At 39.3% G+C, this 13,649-nt stretch overlaps 1 protein-coding gene across 3 annotated transcripts in view; it reads left to right on the forward strand.

Moving 5' to 3' along the window:
• Positions 1-13,649, forward strand: part of CFLAR (CASP8 and FADD like apoptosis regulator) — a 66,148-nt gene that overhangs the window by 11,729 nt on the left and 40,770 nt on the right. For 2 of the 3 annotated variants that reach the window (XM_077272043.1, XM_077272044.1), the window contains exons 2-4: positions 8,166-8,521; positions 9,665-9,770; positions 11,074-11,209. In XM_077272043.1, the coding sequence (XP_077128158.1) occupies positions 8,166-8,521; positions 9,665-9,770; positions 11,074-11,209 (598 nt within the window). Of the gene's footprint in view, positions 1-6,924; positions 6,947-8,165; positions 8,522-9,664; positions 9,771-11,073; positions 11,210-13,649 lie in introns of those variants that run through there. The other variant, XM_077272045.1, reaches the window with a different exon arrangement.

Below are 13,649 nucleotides of genomic sequence, written 5' to 3' on the forward strand. Positions count from 1 at the left end.
CGGGCCGGCCCTGTGTCTCGTGCGAACCCCAAACTTTACAGTTCAAGTTCACTCTTCTCTAATCACAAGACTTAAATTGGTTGTCGGGAGAAAATAACTTCTCACCAATCCGCAGCCTAGGTGACTATTGATTGGTGGAGTCTGAGTATTTTATTCTCTTTATATTTTATTTATTTACATATTTAACATGAGGTCAGATAAGGAAAAAATGACCTTTAATGTTTAAATTTAGATTTCCAGTATAGGATCCTTGGTTAAAGGGAATGTTTTTGTTTCATGTATTTTTTTTTTAAACACCAATTTTTTTTCATCTATATCACAACATTTATTTTAAAAAAATAGTTATCGGGGCTGTTATAGACTCATACTTCCTGTCCTTTCGGGAAGAGTTTACAGCAAGGTTCCTTATCAGAAGCAGGATTGCAGTGACAGGTAACACCTCTGTACACAGCTGATGACACAGGATCCATCAATCACAATAGGGGATGTCACGGCGACCCTGCTCCCCCTCCCATCACAATGATCTTTGCACATGCTCATTAGAGGCTTCATTACAAAAGATAGTCAAAATTTATAATCTGTATATTTAATAAAGATTATGATATGGGAAAAAAAACAGCATCAAGATCTAACAAAAGAAATGTCATCAGCACACAAACCTGATTTAAACAATAGGTCATTTTTTGGTGACAGATTCCTTTTAAATCTGAGAATATGGAAAACTGTATAAATGCTAGTCTTGCTCAAATTTTCCCTGGAGTAAGATGTACCACATTCATTACTAAGTGCAAGTCTCCACTTCTTTCAGACTTCTTTTGCTCCAGAATCAGAGCTGCACTTTAGTCATGAGCAAGAATGTATTACTGATACAATTTACCCCACTTTCTGCCATAAATTTGGGCCGTGGCGGGCCACACCCCTTCACTAAATTCCACCCACTTTTGAAAAGTGGCAGAACTAGTAAAAAACCCTCAATAGTCGCAACATGTTTGTGCAACAATGTACAAAGGCCTTGCAGATGTTGTCCTTTGATGGATTTGCACCCAGAATCCCAGTGCAATAATGCTAACCAGTGTGCCACCGTGCTGCCCATGCACGGGGCATTAATGTGTATGAGTGAGGATACATGACTGAGCACACAGTTGTATTCAAGCTTAATAGAAAGTATATCAGTTGGTTCTAACATTTATCATATCTGGTAAAGATTCTAAAATGTGACTGTCATGACTCTGTCATCAGGTGTCTCGGGACCAGAGGCTTCTTCTTTGTCTTTAATGCTATTGGCGCCCTAGCTCTCCATGTTCCCCGGATTGTGAAGACGCTGGGGCCTCGTACCTTGCCTTAGCTCCTGAATCTGCCCTCAGACTGCACCCTTCCCCCACTCAGGGAAGAGGGGAGTAGTAGTGTACTGTAATTTACCAGACTAACAAGGAAATACCAAACATACAAATATACACACATAAACAATAGAGGAATGCACCAGGGAGTGAAGGATGGGGGTAAAACCAAAGTGGGAAAATAAATTGAATTATCACACACTCAAAACCTAGCAACAGTCACAGATAAATCCACCAACCGCCTTCTCTAATAACCACCAACAACAACCTCCAGCCATGCAGCATAAGCTAGCTCCGACAATAAGTGCTAGCCAGTATCCAGAGTATATAGGAGATGGGAGTGGCTAACCGTGCATAGTTGAGAACCTAAATACTCAATATGCGGTCTTCTGGCTCCTCTCTGTCGCGGTAAACCCGTGACCGTGATCTACCTCTCTGTGTACTGTTGGAAAATCCCTTGGAAGTCCTCTGAAGAAGTACCTTAATTTCTAGTGACCGTGACGATCAATTCACAATTCGTATGTTTCTGGATACTGGTAGTGGGTGGCCTGTAACCCTGACCATTTTTCACGTATTATTTTTACAAGCGGACTTTCCAATATAAAGATAATGTGGGTGACTGTTCTAGGCATGATCCATTTCTCTTTCTTTTCACTTGCCTAAGTTTAAGATAAACCATTGTGAAGCTTTTAAGGTCATCGGCAGGAATTGATGAATTCAGATTTGATTCAAGAACTTTCAACTGGGTGGTGTTGCCGACAACCTTCATAAAGGATGGTTGCTTGAAACACGATACAACAGGACCCATATTCTCCTACTGGAAAATTTACAACAGTTTTAGAGTTTTGAAGAAATGTCTTGTTTGCTGCCTCCATCGCTTATGTAATACTGCAGGTGAGGAGGGTTTGTTTCATGGTTCGCATCGATATCCTGGTGTATAATCTAAACATTTCTCTCTCATATCTATATATGATACAACTATTGTAATGTATATACACATTTAATATAGTAATTTATCTAATTTTTTTTATAGCCAGTAACAAGAACTCCAAGAGTATGTTCACATTACTAACATTTTTGCTTCTGGCCACTGAAAATTTGGTCTTTCTAAACTTTTATTGTACATGCTTCAAAATGCTTGTATTGGAGGTCGTTGGGACTCGTCAGAGCCTGCCGTGCAGACCCCATCGGTCTCCATACAAATGGAAAGATTATTGTCCAGATATAATCCTTTTTTTAAATCTTCTTTTATTGAAGATTATACAACATAACAAGGTTACATCATAGAACAAAAGAACAAAATGTATTTCTTATTGCTCATTAATGCTATGTGGCAAAGATAACCTAGCCCTTAGCATACCATGGGTCTAACATCGTACCCAAAACCAAAACACACCCATGTCAGGCAGAAGTAATCCTTTAATGACTGCTTGATCATATAATATAGATTATGTACATGTGGTCAGTATTTATTTTTAGTATAGACTAGCTATAGATTACACGGCTGTAATTCATAGGGAAAAGGTCCATGTTAAAAAATCAGTGTTTGCTGACAATGGAAGATATTCCGTAGTTTAATGCTTTAGCTATAGAAATAATTAGGAAAATAAGAAAAACATGGGCCTATTTTTAAATATTTTTTTTCAGTTTGGGGTGATTATAAAAATTGCAGCAGAAAATGGTGAAAAGATGTAAAAAAAAAATGACTGTACTTCTTGTTTTACCTGTACGGTAGTAAAATAGTTTTAGGGCTCCAGTCCAGGAATCTCATTATAAAAAAATCTTGGAGTTCTCTGACTGGTCACATAGGGTTTAGTGATGAGCGAATATACTCGTTACTCAAGATTTCTCGAGCATGCTTGGGGTCCTTCGAGTATTTTTTAGTGCTTGGAGCTTTAGTTTTTAGCGCCGCAACTGAATGATTTACATCTGTTAGCCAGCATAAGTACATGTGGGGGTTGCCTGGTTGCTAGGGAATCCCCACATGTACTTATGCTGGCTAACAGATGTAGATCATTCAGCTGCGGTGATGAAAACTAAATCTCTGAGCACTAAAAAAAACTCGGAGGACACCCGGGAAATCTTGAGTAACGAGTATATTCGCTCATCACTAATAGGGTTAAGTCAGTACCAAGCCACAAACCCTGAAGAATAGAGAGACAACAGGGAGGGAATAGAGGGGCAAACAAGCCTGAGAAAATCCCGCACAACTTGAAGTGAAGTTAAAGGGGTTGTCCGGTCTAAAACGACAAGTCTGCAGTCACTCTCTGTGACTGCAGACTTGTGAATCCTTACTGTGCGCTATGTGGATTCTTCGGGGTCAGCTTTGGGAATGGGGTTCACATGACCGAAAGTATGCAATATGCCTACTCCTGGCCACATTCTGACTAGACTGTTTGCGATGCGCTAAATGCAAATCTGTTGTATGAGTCTGGAAAACATTTGAGTCTGATTCTGACCGGGATTATGGATATCACATACTTGTGGTCACGTAACTGCCGTTCCAGGCGCTGAGACCGGACAGTTCTCACAGCGTGCAGTGCATACGATCGTATTTTCGGTCCGAGTGATATCTGTTAAAAAAACCAGATTGCACTCGGACAAATGTTATTTAATGAGGCAGTGCAGATGAATGATTTTTTTCTCTTACTGAATCTGCATGTGAAAAATCACAGCATGCACGATTTTCCTCTGAAAATTGGATAAGACTCACCCATTCAAGTCTGTGGATGTGAGAAAAAAAAATGGATGCCTCACAGAGACGTAGTATAGCATCCAAGTTTTATGGATACATTGCAATTCTGTAACATTGGCAACTGTAAATGGTCTTGTAAAGGATTAATAGCTGCTGTAAAATATGGATTGCACATGGATGACAATTGAGAAAAAAGTCGTTCCACTCTTCAGAATTAATGCTAGACCAATTATGTTATATATACTGGAGAGTGGCCCTAGCCTAAATATAAGTTATCAATAGCTTGATATCTTAAAACATATTTAAATGGAATGGTTTAGATCAAAGCATATCCATGTGTGTGAATGTCACAGTCTAAACCTAAATCCCACTGAAAATCTTTGATATGACTTGAAAATTGCAGACATGGTAAAGTTGAGCAGAGTTCATATCTAATGAACTCCTTTCACTTCAGTGACGTCACCGCGAGCGTGAGAAAGTTCTCACGCTCGCTGTGCCGTCAGAAAGGTTCTGGGGGTTCACAGCCAATGAACTTGGTTCTACTCACTGACGTCAGTGTGAGGGCTGTGGCAAGAGTTCTAATGCGCGAGCGCTGATGTCAGTAAGGTGTATGGAGTTCATTGCCTGTAAACTCCCAGGACCTTTCTGACATCAGTGAGGTGAAAAGAGATCACTGCGAGGCACTGAGCTGAGCAAGCATACGCAGCTCAGTGTCTGCTGGATGGCAGGCTGTATAGTCACGTTATGAAACAATGCAGCCTGCCATCTATATGCAGCAGAGCTAGACACGTCGTGGGATTAATGGATTATTATCTTCTTGGCAGACAGGTGAGGAATATGGTTGTTTATTATTTTAATTCTGCTACAGGAGACACTGGCTTCAGTGGATTGGACGTTGCGATGAGTATACGTGTTTTTGATAAACATGTTAATTAAAGGAGTCTGTATCATTATGTCAAAGGACTTTATTCAGGGTGTGTGTCATTTTTATAATATCACTATGGGGTTAGTAATGGGGGCATCTTCTAGATGCCTCACCATTACTAACCCCTGGGCTTGATGTCATCTGACAATACAAAGGTGACATCACCACAATACTATCACGCCACTTGCCACCGCACCAGGGCAAGTGGGAAAAGTGATCCTAAGTGCCTGAATTGGTGCACCTTATGGATGCGCCATTTTTTGGAGCAGCTAAGAGCTGATGTTTTTAGTATGGGGTGGGGGGGCAATATCCATGCCCCCTTCTTAGCCTATTAATATCAGCCCACAGCTGTCTGCCTAGCCTTTGCTGGTTATTAATTATAGGAGGACCTTATGTCATGTTTTGGGGGGGATCCCCATTTTAATAATCATTAAAGGCTAAGTATACAGCTGTGAGCTGATATTAATAGCCTGGGAAGCTCAATGGATATTACCCCCCATCCCAGGCTCTAAACATTTGCCTCTAGCTGTCCCCTTTCTCTTTGCTGGTTAAAAAAATGTCGGGATCTTTGGATATATATAAAACATCTCTTGAAGAATATTTACTTGGAAAGCTATATGTAAATACCATAGAGAATTGCTCTAAGTAAAAGCTCATGTTAAAATCGCATTGCAATTGGATCGCATGTAAATTGGATGATAGGTGTTAAAAATCGGATTGTACTTGCATGACACGCGTACCGCTTTTTTGGACCGAAATCGGACCTTTTTTTTTTTTTTTTTATCACGGTGATGGGTATGAGCTAGTCATGAGCGAATATACTCGTTACTCGAGATTTCCCGAGCATGCTCGGGTGTCCTCCAAGTATTTTTTAGTGCTCGGAGATTTAGTTTTTCTTGCCGCAGCTGAATGATTTACATCTGTTAGCCAGCATAAGTACATGTGGGGATTCCCTAGCAACCAGGCAACCCCCACATGTACTTATGCTGACTAACAGATGTAAATCATTCAGCTGAGGCGATAAAAACTAAATCTCCGAGCACTAAAAAATACTCGGAGGACACCTGAGCATGCTCGGGAAATCTCGAGTAACGAGTATATTCGCTCATCACTAGTATGAGCCCTTTAGCTGATTATTGGCTGCAATAGTCATGTCATGTTCCCAGTTGAAAGAGGAAACTAGTAAACAAGTGGGGGATATAACTGTTGCAAATTGATGGTGGTCTGTTCGGGAGTGTTTTGTTTTTTTTTGTAAATATACTTAACCAATTTTAGTATATATAAAGTTCTGGTCAACCCCTTTAACATTTTAAAGATATTAAATACACCGGCGCTCCCCCCCCAAAAAAAAAGGTTTTAGATAAGTATAGATTAAAGCTGCTGGTGACTAGACAGCTGCTGCGCTCAGACTGTCATAAAAATAAATAGCAAAATTGATAAGAGGTCACCGCGCTAAATCTACTAAAGATAGGTCAAGGAATAATAAAAGAAGAAAGCACACTAATTAGTTAACTACCAAACCATTCCCAAAGTGGCTTGCAATAATTTGATATTTCATACGAATATATATGCCAATAATTAGCAGTCAGATAGTAAGGAGTTCATAGCACTTCAATTTTGACTGTTTGTCCTGATACTATGTATAAATTCAGTCTCTAACATTTTTCGGTGTGTACGTTCACTCTAATACCAGCATTTGTAACCTGGAGTGGATATGGATTTTTCAATTGTAGATTTCTGTGGTTTCCATCCTGAGTTTTGGCTTGCTTGCAGATATTAATGCAAAATATTTACTGTATACAAACATGAATATAACTTTTATGGTTATTATTAGAATTCTAACTTTCCAACATGAGTGGAAATTCTGAAATGAAATGTACCGTAATTTTCAAAATTTGATCATCATCTTATTAAGTAGTTCCTTTCACTTTTACTTTGAACAAAAGACTTCACAAACTCAACAGCTTCATAAACGCATCCTGTAACACCGTAAGTATTAAACTTTAAACTGTATACATGGATCATTTTTTTACCTCAGTCACAGTCAGAAAAGATTAATCAGCCTTGTTGTTTTTGTTTTTAACATATTCTGGGATAGACGAAATCTGCTAGTAATGTTGACCCAGATGTTAGTAAGAGACTGGTGTAACTGCTGGTGCGAACAGTTTACAGGAATGTCTAGGCTTTTTTTAGTATGAGCTACTGAGTATAGAATCTGGTAGATAAATTGACCCATACATTTGCTATTGCTTATACTGTTTAATGCCTTCAGTAAGCAGATATTTATGGCTTAAAAGGAATCTGTCACCAGGTCTTTGCTAACTCATTTGAAAGCAGCATAATGTAGAAAAAGAGTCCCTCATTCCAGTGATGTGTCACTTAGGTTACTGAGTGAAGCAGTTGTCACACAGAGTTTTTAGATGCAGCATGTAGCAGAGCTCAGAAAGCTAATCCCGCCCCCACCACTGCTTTCTGTGTATATTGTGTATTGACAGTGAGCTGCTTATCAGAGCAGGGGGCGTGTTCAGACCAGGGCTCATGTGCACTGTAGTTCAGGCAGTTATAATCTCCTAGTCATAAAACACATCCCTGAAAATGTGTGTCTCTGCCCTACCTCATACTGTCCTCTAATTACATAACAATAACCTGCTGACGGATTCCCTTTAATGACGTTGTCACACAGTACATTTTAATCCATTAGATCTTGGAAGAATAATAAGTTGCACAATTGGATGTGTTAAAAAAATGTTCCTGTGCTGAGATAATCTTATAAATGTGCGCCTGCCATTTACAGTGTACTGGCTGTGTCTGACTGTGCGGGGACATGGTCTGATCACACCGCAGCTCCTGGCTGTGATCCCTTGCTGTCCTGCCTGTATACTCTATTTTGCTTCCTCCCCTGCCCAGGATCTGTGGTATGATCAGATCAGATTCCTGCTCCATTAATTAGATTATCTCGGTACAGGAACATTTTTTAGAAATGCATTCAATTGTGGAATGGATTATTATTCCAAGATCTATTGATTAAAATGTATTTTTTTGTAGGACAGCCACTTTAAGGATACAGTGATTTTGATTTTTTTTTCCAGTTTCATTTTACATTTCCAAAACCATGTGTTATTTTTTTTTAAGGCTTGTTTTTTTATTTTGATGTTATTAAAGGCAGTGTGTATTTGATAAGGGTTAATATTGTTTTCTTCTTCTGTAGGTGACCAGAAATGAAGTATTTTGTCAAACAAATTGTTTATTAAACTGTGCTGCAACAGCAGAAAGGAATATTGTAATGAGCAGATACAGTGTAACAAGTAGGACACTTATACAGATTGTAGAAGAATTAGAATCTGAGGAAGAAGAAGTGATCAAGTTTGCTTGTCAAGACCTCACATCTAACACTAATATACGGGAACTGCTAAGTGAACTAAATGATAGAAATTCACATCCAGTAATATTGGAACTGTTGTATTTGCTGAAAAGGTTCGACCTTATAAAAAAATATTACAACATGACCAAAGTCGAAGTGAATATGCTGCTGATCAGACAATCCAGGATTATTTCAGATTACAGGTAAATATTTTGCAATGACTATAATTGTTTTAATATTCATATCTGCTATTGAGTAACTAGTAAGGGCCTAAACTGAAGGGAGACCACGAAGTGAGCATAAAAGCTTGCGGAATAGTGTGGGCGCTGCCAGTGGATATGAGGTGTCCAGAAACAGGTTTGAAGAGGGACTTTATTAACAACATGTTTCGGAGCTGATCTAACTCGTTCATTAGGTACTGATGATGGTACCTGATGAAGGAGTTAAATCAACTCCGAAACACATTGCTAAATATAACCTCTCTTCAAACCACAAATTTTTATCCTCACTTCATGGTTTCAGTGGTTCATGCTCCTTTTAGACGTTTCGCTCAAGTGTATACTTCACTTTGCCTGGCTGAGTCTCTCTGTCCCCCACCCATGTTTTGTTTAAATGTAATGTACAGATCTTGCAGAGCAGCAGCTGAAAGGAGCTTCTAAAGGACTACAAATTGGGCTTTGAAACAACTCTGCAGCATATTGTTTAGGAGAAAAGGAAGCAAAATCGGAAAATTAAGTATATTACAAAAAATCTCTGTGACCCCTGCATTATAATTGAATCCTTCCCTACTGGACAATATTCCATGTTTTTGCATTTGATTTTTTTCCTCCCCTTCTTCCAAGAGCCTAAGCCATTTTTTTATTGATATAGCCATATAAAGACTCTTTTTTTTTGCAGGATGAGTTGTAGTTTTCAATGACACTATTCATGTTAATCTTCAATGTAGTGCCAAATGAGGGAAAAGATAACAAGTGCAGTAAAATGGCAAACACAAAAAATGCAGTTCTGCTATAGTTATTTTAGGTTCTGTTTTTTACAGCATTGATTATGTAAAAATGACCAGCAGTAAGATTCTCCAAGTCAATACAATTTTAGTGGTACCAAACTTGTTTAGTTTCTTTTTTTTTTAAGCAATGAAAGAAAAATCGGAAGTTGGTAACAAAAATTAAAACTTTCCCTTGTGTCACCATACTTTAAGACCTCTAATGTTTTCATTTTCCCATCACTGGAGCTGTGTGAGGGTGGATGCAATGTTTTGAATGCTTTTTATTGCATTATTTTGTGAAATCAGAATCAAAGTATGGTATTTTTAATGTCTATCTAACCAAATCATTCTGTTTTTATAGGTATTTAATGATTGAACTCAACGAGGAGGTTGAAGAACATGAGTTGGACGCCCTAATATTTTTGCAAAAAAATTATTTAAGAAATGGAGGAAAACTAAAAAACAAGGTATGCATTTTCCCTTCTGACTTTAAGAGCGTATACAGTGAATAAAAAAATTATACGCACCCCTGTTAAAATGACAGGTTTTTGTTATGTCGGTTTCAACTGAATTGTAAAGTTTATGGGTGATTTTAAAGGTGGAAAAAATTCTGAAATAATTCTTCTTGGTATGGTTAGTTTACATGGCAAAGACCAGGCATTTTAACAGGGGTGTGTAGACTTATAACCACTGAATATACAGATAAAGTCATAAATTTACATACACCATAGCAACACTCATTTTTCACCTTTCCTGACACTGGTACACATTTACTCTCAGATTACTTACGATCATTACTCTAGTTCAAGAATGTGAAAAGTCAGAATCACACTAGAGATAATGATCATTATTTCACTTGTATTTCTTTCATAATATTCCCAGTGGTTAAGTTTACATACAACCAGTTATTATTTTGCAATAATGCCTTAAAATTGCCTAAATTGAGACAGACGTTTCAAATGGCCTTCCATAAACTTCTACTACCTTTACTTCATTTTTTTCTTACCCCATTCTGCCACAAATCTGGAAGTAGGAACCTTAGACACCAAAATGTAAAAAAATTAAAATGGTAGAATTGATATTTGTTTGTCAACTTACCTTCTAAAAAATAAAGTAAAAAGTGACCACAAAAATAAAAAGCATCCAGAAACTTGTATGAATCCCAAAATGATACTAATGAAACCAAATAAATATTTATATATATAATTGATGTAAAGAATATAATTATTTAAAGAAAATAATAATTCATGACTTCTCAATGACACCTGTTTCTCGATAATGATTGGAGTGTGGGTTATCATCAATCTGATATTCAACAATGTCTACTATTATTTATTGAGGGAATTATCTTTTAATCACTTTACATAGTGTGTTTCATTTATCAGATTCAATGAAACATAATAAGAGTGAAGTTTGAAAAAAATATAATGGATGTTGGGAACTTTAAATAAAAACAAAGTGAACCTAAAGAAACTTTTTGTTTTATTTTTACACCAGTTGGAATTTTTTCTAATTTCTCAGTATGTTATATGGTACATTGAATGTTGTCCTGCAGAATGTCACCTTGTTCTGCAGTTCTTGCTATGCAGGCGAAAAAATGAAGTAACTAAATAAACTAAATATTTGTAAACTTATAATTTCAATTTTATGTGTGTATATAATGCACTGTACGTGTGATACATCGTGCCTCCTTGCTCTTCATTTTACAGCTGGATCTAGTGAGTTTTGAGCTTATCGCAATGTATGTAAATTATTTCCATTTTTCCACAGACGTTCTTGTCTCTCATTGTGGAGCTTGAGAAGAATCAACTAGTAATGCCAAGTTACTTGGATAGGTTAGAAAGTATGTTCCAGACCATTCACAGAGTTGACTTGAAAAATAGAATTCGTAAATTCCAACAGAAAGGTAACGGATGGTCGTGATTGAACATGTTTTAATTTTTTTTACTTGTTCTGTAACTGTAGGCTCAATGTTGTAATATAGCAACTTTAGTAGGGCAAGGAGAAGGCATATCCATGGAAAGAAAAATGACCAGGAGTGTGTTCTAGTGTGTTGCCCATGGAGCTATAGTAACATGAATCAGTTTGACTGTATTTTCTAAATTTGTAATGCGAGGGCCTGTAGGCAGGGATGGAAGGAATGTGGAGGAATTGTCTCTCTGACATGTTCAGTATGTGTAGGTGATTTCAATTTTATGTAACTTTTGGATGTAGGTTTGAAGGGTGGAGGACATCAGTGGAGATTTTCAAATATGTATTAAAGGGAATCTGTCACTAGGATCAACTCTCCTAAGCAGTGTATACGGACATGTAGGTCACAGAAATTATTCCCTGATATCTGCAATCCGAGGTCTTATTCCACAAAAATCCACATTTTTCTTAATATGTAAATGAGCTGTTAAGGTCTATGGACTGGACACTGATCTGCATGAGAATCTTCTTCCAGAGATTATTATAAATGAAAGGAAACGTTACCAGTGTGAGACATGTATAATGACTGACAGTCTGCTCACACTTGGAACACCCCAGTTCATTTACAATAAGCTCTGGAGGCAGATTCTCAATGAGATCAGTGTCCGGCCCATATATCTTAATGGCTCATTTACATATTAAGGAAAGAGGGATTTTTGTGTACTCACCGTAAAATCCTTTTCTCCGAGCCAATCATTGGGGGACACAGACCGTGGGTGTTATGCTGCTTGCCACTAGGAGGACACTAAGTGATACAAAGAAAGTTAGCTCCTCCCCTGCAGTATACACCCTCCTGCTGGCTCCCAGCTAACCAGTTCGGTGCAAAAAGCAGTAGGAGATCAGTAACAACATATTAGCTTACAGCATGTCATATTATATATGAGAGTATAGCATATCAGATTATAAAAACGAGCATAAGCCAATACCAGGGTGGGAGCTGTGTCCCCCAATGATTGGCTCGGAGAAAAGGATTTTACGGTGAGTACACAAAAATCCCTCTTTCTCCTACGCCTCATTGGGGGACACAGACCGTGGGACGTACCAAAGCAGTCCCTGGGTGGGGACAACATCAGATCAGGCCCTGTGTAACCGCTACTTACAAGTGCGCCACCGCGGCCTGCAGAGTCCGCCTGCCCAGACTCACATCTGTGGAAGTCTGGGAATTATAATGCTTGAAGAATGCATGCGGACTGGACGAATCCGCAAGCTTGCAGGCGTGTCTTGTCGACGCCTGGTGCCTAGAACCCACGATAGACAGGGAGATAGATGTCAGCCTAACACGGAAGGACTCCTGGATGGTGAAAGGAATACACCAGGCTAAATGGCCGATGAAGACGGCTAAACCCTTCCTGTAAACGTCAGGAAGCCTTCCCCTTACCGTCAGGAAGCCCAAGATACAGTGTCCAACCTTCGGAAGGACGCCGTCCTCGAGACATACCTACTCAGAGCACTCGCTTCGTCCGGAATATGGGGAACTCATTCCATTTTGTGGACTGGTGCTGAAAGAGATGAGGGAAGAACTATGCCCTCATAACAGTGGTAATACAATACCACCTTGGTAACAAGGGACGGGGAAGGCCTGAGGACGACCTTGCCTTGAAGGAAATAAGGGAACAAAAAGTCTGAAAGGACCCGTTAGCACCGAAGACTCGTCAGGATGAGGATATCGCCGAGAAAAAAGGGGCGACCTTCCCTAATAGAATAGATCCCAATGATCTAACGGTATGCGATAGGGAAGAACTACAAGTGAAAACTTCCTGCGAGGTGGTCCCTACTTGCAGTTTTGTTGCAGAAAGGCAGAAAAGCTACCAGCTCCGCAAGCAAACAAACTGACGTGGCCAGTGCGGATTTTCGAGGATCACTGGGGCCCTTTCTGCTTCTGAAAAGCTTTCGGAAGTAGTGAACGGGGAGTTGTGGAAACTGGTACCGCGGAAGAACCAGAGCATGCAGTGCGATGGCTCTTGGATCTCGAGGCCGAACGACAAACTCAAGTACACAGGCGATCAGTCAGGACGCCATCCGAACTACAACTGGAGAGCGCCAGTGAAGGCAGGTCTGATGGAAGACTTCCGGGTGAAGTTCCCACTCACTTCAGGCGAAACCCTGACGGCTGAATATGTTCGCAGCCCAGAGTTATACTCCTGGGATATGTACTGCCGAGATCACCGAGTGATAGATCTCGGCCCATGTGAGAATGTGAGGTACCTCGGCCATGGTGCCTGAACGTGGGTACCTGCTAGATGATTGACGTATGGCACAGCCATGGCATTGTCCAATTGAATTCAGATGGGTTGACCCGCCATAAGGCAGTGGACCTACTGTAGGACTACCTTTCGGATCTCCAGAGCAATGATCGGGAAAAGAGGACTGGCATT

This window comes from Ranitomeya variabilis, chromosome 7 (genome assembly GCF_051348905.1).
Source record: "Ranitomeya variabilis isolate aRanVar5 chromosome 7, aRanVar5.hap1, whole genome shotgun sequence".
In the NCBI taxonomy this organism is placed as follows: Eukaryota; Metazoa; Chordata; class Amphibia; order Anura; family Dendrobatidae; genus Ranitomeya; species Ranitomeya variabilis.